The 16,756-nt window shown below is 39.4% G+C and overlaps 1 protein-coding gene and 1 long non-coding RNA gene across 19 annotated transcripts in view; one reads left to right on the forward strand and one right to left on the reverse strand.

Annotated features, from left to right (window-relative positions):
- Positions 1–300: 300 nt before the first annotated feature.
- LOC138921967 (uncharacterized) lies at positions 301–2,646 on the reverse strand. The gene is made up of 2 exons (XR_011435022.1): positions 2,523–2,646; positions 301–624 (listed from the first exon to the last, which is right to left on the reverse strand). It is a non-coding gene; the product is annotated as an uncharacterized lncRNA (long non-coding RNA).
- A 392-nt stretch (positions 2,647–3,038) lies between these two features.
- The window catches only part of SLC10A7 (solute carrier family 10 member 7), a 240,067-nt gene continuing 226,349 nt past the window's right edge, over positions 3,039–16,756 (forward strand). For 10 of the 18 annotated variants that reach the window (XR_011435001.1, XR_011435009.1, XR_002806476.2 and 7 more), the window contains exons 1-3: positions 3,043–3,394; positions 10,462–10,544; positions 15,472–15,608. Coding sequence is in view for 12 of the 18 variants with exons in the window: in XM_070258212.1 (XP_070114313.1) it covers positions 3,295–3,394; positions 10,462–10,544; positions 15,472–15,608 (320 nt within the window). In the remaining 6 variants the exon portion in view is untranslated. Of the gene's footprint in view, positions 3,395–10,461; positions 10,545–15,471; positions 15,609–16,756 lie in introns of all 18 variants that reach the window. The other 8 variants (XR_011435012.1, XR_011435011.1, XM_023636470.2 and 5 more) reach the window with 3 other exon arrangements.

Here is a 16,756-nt window from a genome sequence, read left to right on the forward strand (position 1 = left end):
ACATGTTGGTTGGGATGTCTTCATGTCATCATGTCAGGTAAAGTGGCAGGGGTAACAAAGAGAAAAAATGGAGGTGAGGAGGCAGGGGAAAGAAAAACATGACAAGAAAAAATGAGTGAGAAAGAAGAGTGATAGAATTATTGAAAAAAGAGTAATGGAAGAGAGAGAAAGCAGAGAAGGGCCTTGTAGTGAGCTGAATCATGGCCACACCAAAGATAGGTCCACATCAAATCTCTGGAACCTGGGAATGGCACTGTATTCATTTCCTAGAACTGCCGTAATAAAGTACCACAGACTGTGTGGCTTAAAACAAAACAGAAATTTATTCTCTCACAGTTCAGGAGGCCAGAAGTCTGAATGAAGGTGTCAGCAGGGTTGGTTCCTACTAGAGTCTCTGAGGGAAAATCTGTTCCATGCTCCTCTCTCAGCTTCTGGAGGTCGCCAGTAATTCTCAGCATTCCTTGGCTTTAGACGCATCACTCCAATCTCTGCTTCCATCTTCACATGGCGTCCTCCTCCGTGTGTCTCTCTTATGTGTCTTCACACGACCTTCTTATAAGGACACCAGTCGTTGGATTCAGGACCCATCTTAATCCAGTATGACCTCATCTTAGCTAATTATATCTGAAAAAGACAGGATTTCCAAATCAAGTCACATTCTGAGGTTCCAGGTAGACACGAATATTTGGGGGACCCTATTCAACACAGTACAGTTACCTAATTTGGAAAAAGGATATTTGCAGATATAGTGAATGATCTTAAAATAAGATCATTCTTGATTATATGGGTGGGCCCTAAATCCAATGACAAATGTCTTTATAAATAAGAGACACACAGAAGAGGAGCAGACACAGACAGAGGGGAGGCGGCAACATGAAGACAGATGCAGAGACTGGAGTGATGTGGCCACTAGCTAGACCCACAGAGGAGAATGTGACGTGAAGACAAAGGCAGAGACTAGAGTGACATGGCCAGAAATGAAGGAAGCCAAGGTATGCTGACAACCACCAGAAGCCAGAAGGGGCAAGGAAGGATTCTCCCTAGAGCCTCCAGAGGGAGTGTGGCCTTACCAACACCTTGATTTTGGACTTCCAGCTCCCAGAACTGAGAGAATAAATTTCTGTTATTTTAAGCCATCCAGTTTTTAGATATTTGTTACAGCCGCCATGGGAAACTAATACAAGGCCTTAATAGAACAGAACAGAATTCACAGTGCACTGTATTCTGTTCCTTTAAGTGCCATTAAAAACAAAATGAAAAAACTTTTCCATGAGTTAGATTCTGCTCTTAACAGATGAAACAGCTCTTAGTAGATAAGAATTTGCGAACAGTTATAAAGTTAAATCAGCTCAATTTCTGTAAGCATAATGTTTAATGATCTTTAATAAAGAGCACACCTTCAAAGACTGAGATGTATGACTCTTTGACCTAGTAAAAAATTACTCTAAGAAAATAATTGTGTTGTAAACTATCTTTCATGTATCTCCACTTATCTTGTGACTGCCTGATACTTAACATGAGATTTCATCACACCTCATGTGCTTTCTTTACTCTTTTCAGGTTAAGTTGTTTAACATCATGTGTGTCTCCCTATTAAGTTCATTTTATCTTGAGATTCACTTTTTGTTATTCTGCCTCATGTATAATTAGATGACATCCATACTGCTAACCTATAACTGGTAGCACAACCACATAAACCAGCTTAGCAAGCCAGGTCATCAGGAAAAAGCTAAATTAAATGGAGGAAACTAAAAGATAAGTCTCCGTTCAATCTTGGAATAAATTCAGAATTCAAGTCTGGCATCACTGAACAATCCCAGAAGTCTCTTCCAAACCATAAGTACCATAATTAACCACTTAAGGATTAGATACTAGACAACTTCAAAATGTCACACAATATTTTATTTATTTATTTGAGTGCATTGTGGGAAGGAGTTGATGCTCTTACAGGCTCTCTGGGTAGGAAGTGCATTCATGAAACTCTCAATGTCACCGGTTGCCAGAAACACTTCAAGGGCAGAAGACACTGGCAGGCGGATAGACTCTAGTACACGGGGCAATGGAAGGCAGGAGCCCCCTCGCCTGGGTCCCTCACCACTTCTACCTTGGGGTCCCTGACGCCCTTCCCACAGCTGCCCCGCTGCTTAGCTGGGCAAGCTCTGGGGGTCAAGCAAGCGCGTGCACTCGCGCACCCTTCAAACTCTCCAGCTCAGACACCCACTCCACCCGCCGTCAGCTTGCTTGGGAGTGAGGGAGCTTGAGCACTCACCCACCGCCCCCGAAGGAAGATTTGGTCCCCACCTCCCGCTGGGGGCTCAACCCTTGGGTCCTCCCGATTCCCAGGAAGGTGTAGGCGAAGGGGCGAGGGGTGAGCGCCCACCTGCTGATGACCGCCTGCCTTCTCAGGCTGCAGCGGACGCTGGAAGGCAGGGGTCCTACGGTCTCGGGCATCGGTTCGGCGCCCAATTTTCATTCCTAGGGCTAATGCTCCCGCTACCAAGGAGCCGCTTTCCCGCGCCTACCTCGGAGCACGTCTAACTCTCGCAGCTCGGGCCGGGAACCCGGCAACAGGGAGCGGCCTCCACTGCCGCCCGCGTACACGTCAACGGCGGCGTCTGGGAAGCGCCGTAATGTCCCAAAGAAGCGCGCCACAAAAAAAAACCCCCCCTGCACCCCGCCGCTGCTGCTGCCGACAGAGCAATCCCTGCCCCAAGCGGACGCTAGCCCTTCCCACAGGCTCATGGAGAGTTAAAAAAGAGCCTGTCCGTGGATGTGCTCCAGGGGCGCCGGCAGCTGTGTCTAAATGTTTGTTGGAGCGGGACCCTCGATAAGGCTAGGTGGCTGTGGCGCCTCATGCCGCTCGCTGCCCCAGTCATTCCTAAAGTTCCACAGGTCTTGGCGGCAACGAACCTGTCAGCCCGCCCCCGGTGGCCAGCCTCCTTTCCCCGATCGCCTGCGCCGGCTAGTCTGGCCCAAGTGTCCTTTTCAGGACACTTGCACTTGGGAGCCCGGGTCAGAGCCGCGGTGGTTATGTGCGCGTCTATTCGGAGGCGTGTGGTAGTGATGGCGGCGCTCACTGAGACTTCCCTGTCACTGGATACTACTACTCCCAGCCCTCCTCAAAGCCGCCGGAGCAAACCCCTGGTCCTTAGTTTACAAGTGGCAATTTGACTTGCTCTGCTGCATGTCAGGAGGGACCGTGGAAAGTGTGGAGACGCCCCGGGGATTAAGCGATCGCAGCTTAAAAAGAAAAAAAGCCAAACAAATAAACAAAACCCACCCACCCTAACAAACATGAGGCTGCTGGAGAGAATGAGGAAAGAATGGTTCATGGTTGGAATAGTGCTGGCGATCGCCGGAGCAAAGCTGGAGCCGTCCGTAGGGGTAAATGGGGGTAAGTGCTGCACCTCCGCACGCTCCACCGCGATTCCCACTTCAGAACTAATTTTCGAGTCTTGGAAAGGAGGGGAGACCGTAATTGGGAAGCGTTTGCCTCTCCCAGGGGCACTGACTAGCCCAGGGTGTCCTTTGGCCCTTTTGCTGATTTTTTAATTGCCAACATCAGAGAGGATTTGTAATTAGAAATGGGGCAAAGGAATTTGAACGCAGGTTACTTTTCCGCGAGCAATCAGTGAGTACCCTCAGCGTCAAGGAGTGAGGTTACTGAGAATGAAACTTATTCCTCTTGCCTTCAGAGTAGCATCCTATCCCAAGGGACGTTAGGTTGCCGGGAGTTCCTTATCTATCTCAGAGTGGACCTTATTACCTTGTCACTTTCCGACATCCTCTCCCACACGTAAAAAAAAGAATGGAAGAAGAAAAAGAAAAAGGGACACTCCTTCCTCCTCCAACTCAGATTTTGTGGCCCACATGTTGGAGAGTGATGATTTGCTGCAGTTGCTGCCGGTCCAGAAACTCCCAAGCCGAATGACACGTTGCACTTTTTTATTACAGGACACTACTTCCGTGTGCTGCCAGGACTCAGTTGCTACCCCAGCAGCCGAACAGATACAGGCTGTGTTAGACTGTGTAATGTGTATTTTGGCAAGGAAATGTAGGCGGGCTGAAATCATACTCAGATCTCTGAATAGTGGAAGCCTTGTAATGTGGGGGTGGGCATTGGTGGAAATGACTGGAAATATCATTAGTCTTTTATGATCCCCCCCTTTCCATGTCCCACTTTTCATTAATTGAATTTCTTCAATTCATTGTGTTTTTGACCTTGTTTGTCAGTTTTCATGCTTATTGGCAGGTTTAATGTATCCGTCATACAACAGGGGCAAAAAAGGACAGAAGTGAGCACACACAATCTTTTTATGTTAGGAAGTGCTCAGGAGGATATTTGAAGTTATTTGTACTTTTTTATTAAGACGTGATGGAAATGAATGAAATGATCTCTCAGGAGAACAGTGGTTCCTTCTACCCTCTGCCTGCAATCCCTTCATTTAGAAGTAGCTTCAGGGAACATTTTAAAAGAAATTATTGTTAAGATTGTGGGGATTAAAACTTTTTTGTTTATTTTTTCTTCTATATTCAACTTAGTACAAAATGTGTACAGTATGTAACTGTGAGAATAAAGCTGTTATTCACCGCAGTTTCTCCTTCTGAAGATGCCCATTTCTTGTTTGACACAGCTTTTCTGTGAGCTTTTGGGAAACTTGTGAATGCTAGAGTATCAGGTTCTGTCAAATGGGTACCCCATCCCAGCAGCTAGCTGGACAGTAAGAATTAAAGTTAGAGAGTGTCTTTGTGGTGATCTGGAATGCACACTTCACTAGCACACTTTATAGCTTCTGGTGTTAGATCTCTTTTTCGCTTAGTGTTAAGGTGAAATTACAGGTGATGCATGACCTTTAAGTTTAAATCTGCAGGGGCTATTTTGGTAAAATACCTTTTATCTTACATTCCTGGGCTACAGTGTGGAAAGAAGGGTCGTTGAATGCTGAATCATTTCCGTAGGGCTTCCCTGCAGTGGCATGTGTGAGATGGGTTCTGTAATCTTATTTGTTCCCGTGGACTCTACTTCTTGAAGTTTTGGTGTATTGTTGTATCTTAGAAGTATTGTTTCCCATTTTCACTAGTCCTTATGCCATTCATATAGGATAATTCATTTCTTTAATTATAAAAGAGTAGAATGTTAAGGGCTGAAAGGGACCTTTAAAGTATTCTAAGCCAACATGCTTCTTTTACAGTTGGCGATATGGAGACCTGAGGTCAGGTGACTCAGCCTAGGTTAAGTTAGCTGGCTTAGGAAAGAGGAAGGACTGGAAATCAGGACTCCTCCATATTTCATGCAAGTTGCAAAATCCATACAAATTTTTTTGGCACAAAAATCATTAAAAATGAATAATCAGGGGATGGCCTTGTGGTGGTAGTGGTTGGGTTCCCGATCTCTGCTTCGGTGGCCCAGGGTTCACCAGTTTGGATCCCCAGTGTGGACCTACACACTGCTCATCCAGCCATGCTATGGCAGGGCCACATATACAAAATAGAGGAAGATTGGCAAAGATGTTTAGCTCAGAGCCAATCTTCCTCACCAAAAGAACAAAAGAATAATCATTATAAAGAAAGGCTCTGTATAATAAAGACATTTTCCATGCCCTGATTTTTAGCCCAAAGGAGCAGAGCAGAATCAGCTAATATTAGATAAGAATGTACTCAAATGATTTCTTTGATAGCTGTGCATGTGTAAAAGAAAAAGTTATTTTTCTAAAAACAAAAGTTAAGCAAACAATTGTTTGGGATTTCTTACATAGGCTGTCAGGCTAACGTCTCCGTACTTCTATTGAACTTTTTTGTTTCCCCCCAAAGATTGGCACCTGAGCTAACAACTGTTGCCAATCTTTTTTTATTTCTTTTTCTGCTTTTTCTCCCCAAATCCCCCAAATACATAGTTGTATATTTTAGTTGTGGGTCCTTCTAGTTGTGGTATGTGGGATGCCACCTCAGCATGGCCTAATGAGTAGTGCCATGTCTGTGCCCAGGATCTGAACCTGTGAAACCCTGCGCCGCCAAAGTGGAGGGCACAAACTCAACCACTTGGCCATGGGTCTGGCCCCTTCTGTTGAGCTTTTAATTGACATTCCCACCTGTAAAACCTCTTAAATAAAAACAAACCTTCAAATAGTACCAAATAGCACTTTCACTCCAGTAGTTAAAACGACTAAAATCTAGGAACAAGGAGCGGAATGGTTGCTGAAAATGTTTGCATATTCTGCTTTTAGAATGGTCTAAAACATCTCTTCTTGCTTGTAACTTTTAGACAAAGACTCCATTTCTAGGTTTTGTACTCTGGGAATGTGATTTTTAATATATTCACGTTGAATAATTTTCAGTAGAAGAGATTTCTCGACATTTTTTCAAATAGAAAAGTTTTGGTAGTCTTCAACTTGTTAACATGCTCACTTCACCTGTCCCTGATCAATACCTCAAAGACTACATTCTTTATTTTTAAGTGTAAGACTTCTACACTTAAAGTATCACATCTATGATCTGACTTTCCTTTAAAAAAAATCTTTGCAGCCAATTGGCAAGTTATGTATAGCAGGAAATTTATAGATGTGTGAACCCTAAAATTAGAGAAGTTGAATGACTTTCCAAATGGGAAACAGTGAATAGGTACTAGCCTCGTTAATTTAATTCTTAGTTCAGTGTTCTTTTTACTCAGGTACATTTCGTTTTTAGATATATATAGAACAAGGTTGACAAAAAGAGCCACAGTAGATGTGAATGTGTAGATTCTGATGTGTCAATCATCTGTTCCATTGTGACCCAGGGAAGCTCTGAGCTATGCACACCTTACAGTTTACCGGAGTTCAAAACTGTGCTATTCGTTTTCGGGAAGAGATAAGTTTACTTCTTTGTAAGTACAGAGTAAGTGTCTCATTTCTACCTGCATCTTAAATTATTGCCATCAATAAGGCATAAATCCGAAAAAGGAAACTGCTTCGTTATTCGATTAAAAAAACATAACCAGAAACATGCTATAAGCTTAAGTATATTAGCATGAATATCTTAGATTAGGCTTAAAAGTGAAATTTAGTTAGTGATGAGTAGATTTTTTGAAATAGTAATAGTTTCTTGCATTCTTAAGCATCCCAAATCATTTTCTCTTTTCTCCCCATTAAAAAGCATGGGTTTTTGGAGCCCAAAAATTGCTTCGTTTTTAATGGCCAACTTTTTAAAATTTTGCTGCTCCATTCCATTTTCACTGATGAAGATTTTTTGCTTTTGTTCAAAGGAAAAGTTAAAACTTAGTATTTATACATTGAGCTTTATCGCTGTCTTAAGATCTCAATCTAATGATTTTGGTGACGTGGAGGATGTAATTATTACCTTGGAGAGGGGCCAAATATTTCTGTGTTATAGTTTCAACTCTTACCTTTGTGCAAATATTTTATTTCCACCCTGAGTGACTTCTAGTTCCGCATTCCCAACTTAGGTGATCTATTAGTATCTCCGTTGATCATGTCACAAAGGAGCCTTAGGTTTCTCCAATTCAGAATTAATTCCTCCTTCCCTTTTAAAAGGTGCCCTGTAAGTAGCCCTGGAATATCCTCACTATGTCCTTTCATGGACTAGAGGTATTTAGATGTGCACCTAATACAAAAGACAGTATACCCTGTTTCTAGGATTTAAAACATTAAAAGTCAAGAATCATTCCACTGAATTATGCCAATCAATTAATAGTTATCCTGTGTATTTATATATGTGGGTGTGGAGTATGGAAAGAGTTGTACCCTTCTGTGGCCTAAGTCCCTGGTTAGAGAGTTAGCTTCTTAAAAAATATAATTGTTGGGTCTGGCTAGGTAGCATAGTGGTTAAGTTCAAGCATGCCACTTCAGCAGCCCGGGGTTTGTGGGTTTGGATCCCGGGTGCGGACCTACACACCACTCATCAAGCCACGCTGTGGCAGTGTCCCACATATAAAGTAGAGGAAGATTGGCACAGATGTTAGCTCAGGGCCAGTCTTCCTCAGCAAAAAGAGGAGGATTGGCAACAGATGTTAGCTCAGGGTCAATCTTCCTCACCAAAAAAATACAGTTGTTGGCCAACTAAAGTAGATACTTTAGCTGCCCCCAAGAAACATGCAATCTAAGTGAATGCTGTGAGCTTTCTATGGAGATACATCTTTGGACACGGCCCCTAGCTCTCACTTGCAACCCTATTGCTAACTCTAACCCATCCTATATAGAAATTCTGGGACACCGCTGTGGGCAGAAGCACAATTGACCAAAATGAAGTCTCATAAAAAGCAGGGGATTGGAGGAAAATACAAATGCTATGAGTTAGAAACAAAAACAAAAAAAACCAAGGGTTTTTAAAATTCCTGGAAGGCGTTTACTTCCAAAACAAGCCAGAGTCCTTGACTTTAAAATCTGTTCCTGAATCACCTTCCTCAATTGTTGAGGAAATATTATTTCTTAGTGTGAGCTGCTGAGACAGGTTCATTCACAAGCATAAAAAAAGGTACCTCTTTTTAAGTGTTTAAACAGCTTTTACTGCCTTGAAATGTAATACCTTTTCCACTTACCTTATCCTTTTTGCTCTTCTCAGATCTCAGTGTAATGATTTATATAAGTGCCAGGTATATAAAAGAATTTATTGCAATTCTTGAGGAGATCTTTGTTTCTTTTATTCACTGGTGGACTACAAGTGCCTAAAATACAGTAGTTGCTCAATAAATACTTGTTGATTGAATGAATAGTGATCTTTCCTGAGCTCAGTTGTATTTATTGTGCAATTTCTTAGGTTATCTCTAGGTTATCTGTGCAATCTGGAGGGATGCAGGGAATGGAAGAGCCGTGACCGTGACCGTGGTCCTGTTGTTTGGCTTAACGGTGTGGATTAGTTTCCCAGGGCTGCCACAACAAAGTACCACACAGTGCGGGGCTGAAAGCAACAGAAATTTATTTTCCAGCAATTATTCTGGAGGCTAGAACTTTGAAGTCAAGACATCAGTAGGTCCACGCTCCCACCAAAGGCCCTGGGGAGGAATCCTTCCTTGCTTCTTCTAGCTTGTGGTTGCCAGCTATCCTTGGTGTTCCTTGGCTTATGGTAATATAACTCCAGCACGTGGCCATCTTCCCTCTGTGTGTCACTGTGTCCAAATTTCCCTCTACTGTAAGAATGCTAATCATTGGGTTAGGGTCCCTCCCTAATCCAATAAGATCTCATCTTAATTTGATTACATCTTGAAAGACCCAATTTCCGAATAAGGTCACATTCATGTCTGGGTAGACATGAATTTTAGGGGCACTATTCAACCCAGCAAAAAAGAGTTGAACAGAGTGTCAAATATGGGATAGTCTCAGATTTTAGAATGCAGGTATACACCAGGGTTTCTCAACCTCGGCACTATTGACATTTTGGACGTGGTAATTCTTTGTTGAAGGGAAGGGTTATCCTTTGCCTTCCAGGAGGTTTAGCAGAATTCCTGATCTCTGTCTGCTAGATGCCAGTAACCCACCCCATTCCCTGAGTTATAACAACCCAAAAAAGTTTCCAAACATTGCCCAATGTCCGTGGGGGGCAAAATTGCCAGTGCTGGAGAACCACTGGTGTACAGGTATGACATGTATAAATTACATAACTACATAAAAAATGGCATTTCCTCAGGACTGTATCTGTATATCAAGATATATAGTTCAAGATATATCAAAGAAATATCTTCTAAAAGAATGTTGTTCTTTGGTTAGTACTTCAGGTCTTTAAGCCAATTGTGTACAAGCTACAAAAATAAATAAATATTAGGTTTGCCCCTGTTGTATTCACAGCGTTGACACATCCGGGGTGATGTCAGCCTGACTCCAGAGAGGATTTTCCGAAGGGCAAGGATCAAGCTTTTCTGGTTCACTACAGTATGCTCAGGACCTGGCATAATTTAAAAATAATTACAATCTTAACAATATATTTTTAAGTTCTCTATTCTCTATATGCATTATCTCATTCACACGGTATGTGCTCAATAAATATTCGTAGACTGAATACTCTTGGGCAGAATTGAAAGTATGCATGAATACAAGCTTTTACTTCTGGTATCCTAGAAGGAATAAGATAATATTTGCTAAAAAGAAGCGAACTTCTTCCATTGATTCTCTTCTTTTGGTCTGGGGAATTTGATTGTTATAAAAGCACTGACACTATGGCAGATATAGTTAGGACCTAATATTGAAGGATGTTGCCTATCTGCTCTCCTGTGCGAGAGCAGAGTTTATTTTTATTCTTCTGGTCTGAGGATATGGTGCAGAATTGGACAGCCATGATCCTTGCCCTCTGGAAAATCCTCTCTGGCGTTAGGCTGCATCCCAGCAAACGCTTACCTCTGTCAGGACAGTAGTGTCCTAGGGGGCAACATGCAGATTTAAAGTACTCTTTGTCCTCCTTCAATGGATTCTTCCTTCCTACCAAGTTATCTACTGGAAATCCCTATCTAACAGCAACTCCTTTCCCTCTCTTTAGGACCACTGAAGCCAGAAATAACTGTCTCCTACATTGCTGTCGCAACAATATTCTTTAACAGTGGACTATCGTTGAAAACAGAGGTACTGTCACCTATGGGGCATGCGGAAAGCAGGGAGAAAAATTTAATTTGTACTTACTGTTTTGAAATTTCAGAATCCTTTTGTAAAGCCGTGTGTAGCTATAGTCTGAAGACTTCGCTGTAACAGAAGACAGCTCGGACGTCAGCAGAGGACTAGTGTTTTGTACCTTCATATCATGGAAACTTGAGAGTAGAGCGGCATGGACCCTGCGGGCATGGTTATGGGGGTTTGTTTTTAATACAGCAACTGCGCTGGAGCATCTGCTTGAGGTCTTCTCAGGCGATGGTGGTAACTGTAGTGGTGTCTGCCGTGGCACATGCGGGGTGTTGATGTTTGGTTAGGTTTCCACAACTTTTGTGGATCATCTTTTGTGTCCAGGACTCGTGCTGCTCAAGTGATGCTTGTTCTGTTATAACTTTTAACTAATTAGTATTTTTTTAAAGTATATTCTTTGCTGGTATGTCTATTAAATATTAATAAATGTTTTAAGAGAAATATTAGAATTTTTCATACTAAGTCACAGTCTAACATGAAGACATAGAGGCAATGTTATTTACTGATCCAGGTGTCACTGAACATGGGATTCTCTTGGAATTATAAAAATTCAGACATTTTTACATCCAAGAGAAGAATGAGTAGAATTTATGATTCTCTTTTGACTTGGAAGAAAAAGAGGAGAAAATACTGATTTGCTTTTGAATAAATTGCATAGAACTTTTAAAGTTGTCTTTCACAGATGCTTATTCTTATGTAGATAAAGAAATCTTACTGTGTAAGAATTCTTTTTTTTGAAATTTTTTGGCATTAAAAGTTAAAATTCTGTTTCAGCATCATGTCTTGCCTTTACTTATTTTAGGTTTATTTTCTTTTATTTTGAGTGTGATTTGAATGAAGATTAAATTTAGTTGCCTCCTTCTTTGATCATCCAGGTAGCAACATGGAAAAAATATAGTTTTACTAAATTTATGTGTTCTGTAGTTATCAGTTTGATATAAATATTTTCATTGGGTCATTTTTTTTGATATTATAGATGAGATCCTTGTGTAGTGTCTGATAAATTGTGTCTCAGGAATCTCTAAATATTCTCACTAATTACCTGTTCTCCTGAAAATAACTGACATGGAACAGGATTTCTTAAATATGTTAAATTCTAGTTTTTCTAAATTATATTGATATGAAAGGACTATGATTAGTGCTTGGAGGGCACAGGCTTTTTCTGTCATGACCTGAGTTCTACTATTGGTTCTCGAATGTGGGGCCCAGTGATACCGAAAGATACTTGCCACTCATGTGGTGCTGGACTGATGTACCCTGGAGGTCTTCCTGCTGGCCTTGGCTAATGCGCTTTGTGGAGCAGCTGCCTTACCGAAGTCCTCTACTCGGGGCGTTGCTCTAACTACGTCCCCTGGTGGCTGCTTAATGGCTCCAGCTGTTACTTATGCCATGGGAAATCTGGCAAGAGACTTGATTCTCTCACTCCTTTAGCTTCTTGCTTAATGCTATTCTGTAAAGCAGCCAACTTCATGGGATGCGGGAGTCGAAGAAGGAAGAATGTCACAGCTCTCAGCATTTCTCTAAGGACCAAATTCTTCTGTAAGCACCTAGGAAACCTTCCGAGTCATCCAGCTCGTTTGGATCTAATGATGAAATGCCTTGATCCTGTGCTTTACTGTGGTATCTAAGTAGCCATCAAAACCCTTTCCTCCATCAAATGCCCTTTTCAAACTAATACAACATCAAGTCATTTTCAAGATGCGTTTAACTTAAGATGCCCTAGATCGCATCATTGTGTAGTGTTAAACCATCTCTAAATCCTGACAGTTTCCTGGGCAACCTAACAGTTCTAAGTTAGGAGGTAGCAATCTTGTTGTTAATTGTTTTCTAGTTAATAATCTTAAATTAATTTCAGCTGGGACAACTATTTTTGTATCCTTTTAGGTTCTAGAATACTGCATTTTTGCATACAGGAGACAGGAAGTTATTACTGACTTGAATTTATTTAAGAGCATTTACATTGGTCCCATACAAGTTTGATTTATATTGAACATTTCATATAGTATTACTCCTATATTGATGTACTGATGTGTATCCTAAAATTTGTTTTGTTAATTTATTAAAATTATAACGAACTCTGTGTTAAGACTTCATGCTAAAAAGATTTAATACTAAATCTTCAGTTTTGTGACTGTTGATTTCTAGTTTTTGAAATAACCTGTTGAAATGATTTCTGAAATTTTGTTGTACTGAAATGAAATAAGGTCACATTTGAAATATATTTTATAATTAGCTAACTTCAAACCTACAGTTTCAAAAAATTTGTCACTTAGACTGTGGCAGGACTGATCTCGTTTAAACAAATTACTGTCAAGTGCCTGTGGCTACAAGGTACGGTGCTTGACACTGGGGATAGAAACAAAGATGGAACAGGAAGCTCAGTAGTGCCTGAAGAGGGTCCTGAGTCAGATAGGATATACAGGTTTTTTCTTATTTTCCCAAAAGGATTATTTTTTTAAATCCTATTAGCTTAGAAGTAAATATAGCAAATTCTTAACTTTGGGCTCATGCTGCTTGGTTCCAGCCCAGAGCTATGAGGCTGACTCTCAGAAAGTGAATCAAATAAAGGTCAAATAAGGGTTAGAAGGGAAATTGATATGTAATGAAAATATTTCTACTTCCCAGAGTCTCTGATTTTAAGCAATTCTTGATGCTGTCAGTGAGACTGGTGTAATCAGTGTGTGGAGTATCTGCCTAAGCTTATTTTAATGGGATTTGACCTGTATTACATGTAAATAATCAAAATCTCATGCAGGATCAACTTTTCAATTATGCATTATGGCATCTATTTTGATTATGTGGCCCTAAATTCTACATGGATATATATAGAATAATAGTATTTTGGATTGCATAGTGTTTATTGATTTTTCTTTTCCAGTGTTACCTTGTTTTGTCTTTAAGGTTGTGTAAAGAAGATAAAGAAAATATATAACACTGGATTTTTCTGACACTTGAAAAATCTTAGGAAAACTTCATGTCTGTTATTTCCCTGTTGTTAAGAAGACCCTCATGACCCAACATAATAGGCCCTTGTGATTCATTTCGCTGGGTTTTTTACTGTCCCATTATTCTGATGAGATGTAATTGTTACTGTCATTTAATAGGTCAGCTAGTATTTTTTAACGATATTTATTTTTTATAATTTTTTTCTGATTACAAAAGTAGTATTTTCCTGTTGTAGAAAGGTTAGAAAGAATAAAAATAACTACTTTTAACATCTATGTGTTTTTTAGTTCTTTTTTTCTAAACATATTTTTTACATATGGAATATTTTAAAAGTAAAATATATTTTTTAAATTGTACATATATGTGTGTATATATGCAAGTATGTATATATACACACATATATAATCTTTTTCTATGTGACGTTGTATAATAATTTTTCATGTAATTTAATTTTTCTTCATTTTTATGTATTTGAAAGTAGGGTAATTGACATTTTCTTTACTTTTATGAACATAAATTGAAAGGTACAAAAGTATATATGATGAGAAGTCTTCCTTTCACCCCTCCACCAGACATCCAGTTCTCTTCTCTGGAGCCAACCAATGTTAAGAGTTTCCGTGTATCTTTGTGGAGATATTCTATGCAGAACATACATATGTGTATTTTACCCCCTCAAACTGTGGTATTTTATCCTGTTTGTCACCTTTCCTTATTTTACTCAAAAAGCATATTTTGGCAATTGCTTCATGTCAACACATAAAGAACTCATTGTTTCTTTTTATATCCTGAAAAGTATTCCATTTTATGAATGTGTCATGATATTTTCTTGGTCCTCTATTAGTGGACATTTAGGTAATTTTCAAGGTTTTGCTATTACAAACATGCTGCAAAGGGTAACCTAAAAATTTGTCATTTCCCACATCTGGGACCATGTGTGAAAGATTAATTCCTAGAAGTGGAATAGCTAGGTCAAATGATATGTGTAGTTTAAGTTGTGATAGATATTCTAAGTACCCAGAATGGTGGCAGGTGCTCAGAAGTAATTGAATGAAGGAATGAATTGCCAGATTGTTCTCTGTAGGTTGTGCCAATTTACATTCTATTGGTTAAGTAGAGAGAGACTTCATACTCTTACAGCCTTGTCGACGCAGTTTTAACATGGCTTTTAATAGTTCTTAACGCTTTGTTTCTCTCTTAAATTATTTAGTTGCTAACCTCTATCACTTGTCAGCTATGCTGTGGTGGTGTCCCACATACAAAACAGGAAGATTGGCATGGATGTTAGCTCAGGGCTAATCTTCCTCAAGCTAAAAAGGAGGAAGATTGGCAGCAGATGTTAGCTCAGGGCCCGTCTTCCTCAGGGGAGGAAAAAAAAATATATATGGTTTGTGTGTAGATTTAGTAATATCTTGCCAAATTGAGGCCTTGCTAGGTCTGGTGTAATGAATAGAGGTTATCATAGTAAATTAGGTAGTTAACATATGTGTTTGTTTACAATGTCAATAATCCTCAAATCTAGTGTAAATGTTATTAGCTTAGTCCTGGTCCAGAATTTTAAAAATCTGAATTCTTAAGGTATATTGTTTGTTCAGAAGAAATTAGAATATTTCAGAAATTTTATATAAAAATACTTTATAATCATCACAAATAACTTGTTTTTCCTTAAAGTCTGTCTCACGCATATGCTTATAGGTAAAAACTTTAGCTATGAAATAACTCCAAATTGATGGATGTTCACTAAACATTGTGGTGATCATTTTACAACATATGCAAATGTCAAATCATTATATCATATACCTGGAACTAATATAATATGTCAATTATATCTCAGTAGAAAAAAATTAATTCATGTGATGTTATTTTAGTAGCAGTCTCTCTTCAGAAATAGTGTTCTTACCTTTGTTATTTTTGTCCTTCATTTTTACAGGAACTCACCAGTGCTTTGGTGCATATAAAACTGCATCTTTTTATTCAGATCTTTACACTTGCATTCTTCCCAGCAGCAATATGGCTTTTTCTTCAACTTTTATCAATCACACCCATCAATGAATGGCTCTTAAAAGGGTATGTCTAAATGTTTTGAAGGGTCCACTTTTAATGAGGCATCTAGTGACGTTATTGTTTCTGTGGCAACTGTGTACAAAGAGGCTTATGTGTCATATAAGGAAATAAAAGCACTTTTAACGTTTTTATTATCCTTTAAAATGATAGTATTTCATCAAGGAGGTTCATCAAAGAATTTTATAGTAGAATCGTAAAATATTCCCTCGTGCTTAATCTTAAGGTTCTAGGATGGAGACTTTTCTGGGGATTTAAGTGAGTTAGTTGTATTGGTAGAAAAATGGAAGCTACTAGAGGATGTCAGATCTGTCTGATGTGTACAATGTAGGCTGTCAATTGGATGCTTTAACTTTTGCATTCTGTATCTTACCAAATGTATACAGATAACAGCTGAATATAATATATGTTTTTAAAATTTATAAAAAGAAAAAAATACGTAGGAGACAAACGTTTAATTTTTCACCTGTTCTGTTTTATGTTTGATGGGATAGTTGATTTAACAATAGATTTTTGTTAGAATCTTTTCCCCTATTAAAAATGTTGCCCTGTTTATTAGGAGGATTTAATGATTTTTAAAAATTATTTGAAGTAGTTTAAAACTAACCATATTTTAACATTATAGTATAATAGCTAAAACACTGAACTTAAAACCCGAAGATTGCGTTCTGACCATGTCCCTGACTTGCCTTGTGACTTTGAGGAAAGTCATTTAATAATTTTGATCCTCATAAAGTCCATAAAGTGAGGATAATCATACTTTTACTGTCTGCCTAATAACGATGTTGAAGTTATCAACTGAGATCACTTATTCATTCATTTATTCATCTCATTTATTTAGCTCCTACCATGTGCCAGGAATTATTACAGGTATTAGAGAAACAACAGTGAACAAAATTGGCAAAGTACCTGTTAGTTTTGCACATTGAAGAGCCTCTGGGTGTGAGTGTAATAAACAAGTAAATAGAGGATCAAGACAGAGATAAGTGATGTGAGGTAAAACAGTATATGTTGAAACTGGTCAGGTGGGCAGGCTGGTGATTAATTTAGAGTGCAGAGTTGTGGGGGCAGAATATTCTAAGCAAAGGAAACGGAATGTGCAAGGGCTGCAAGGCAGGAACAAGCCTGGTGTGTTCCAAGGTCAGGAAAGCAAC

Source organism: Equus caballus, chromosome 2, assembly GCF_041296265.1.
Source record: "Equus caballus isolate H_3958 breed thoroughbred chromosome 2, TB-T2T, whole genome shotgun sequence".
Lineage (NCBI taxonomy): Eukaryota > Metazoa > Chordata > Mammalia > Perissodactyla > Equidae > Equus > Equus caballus.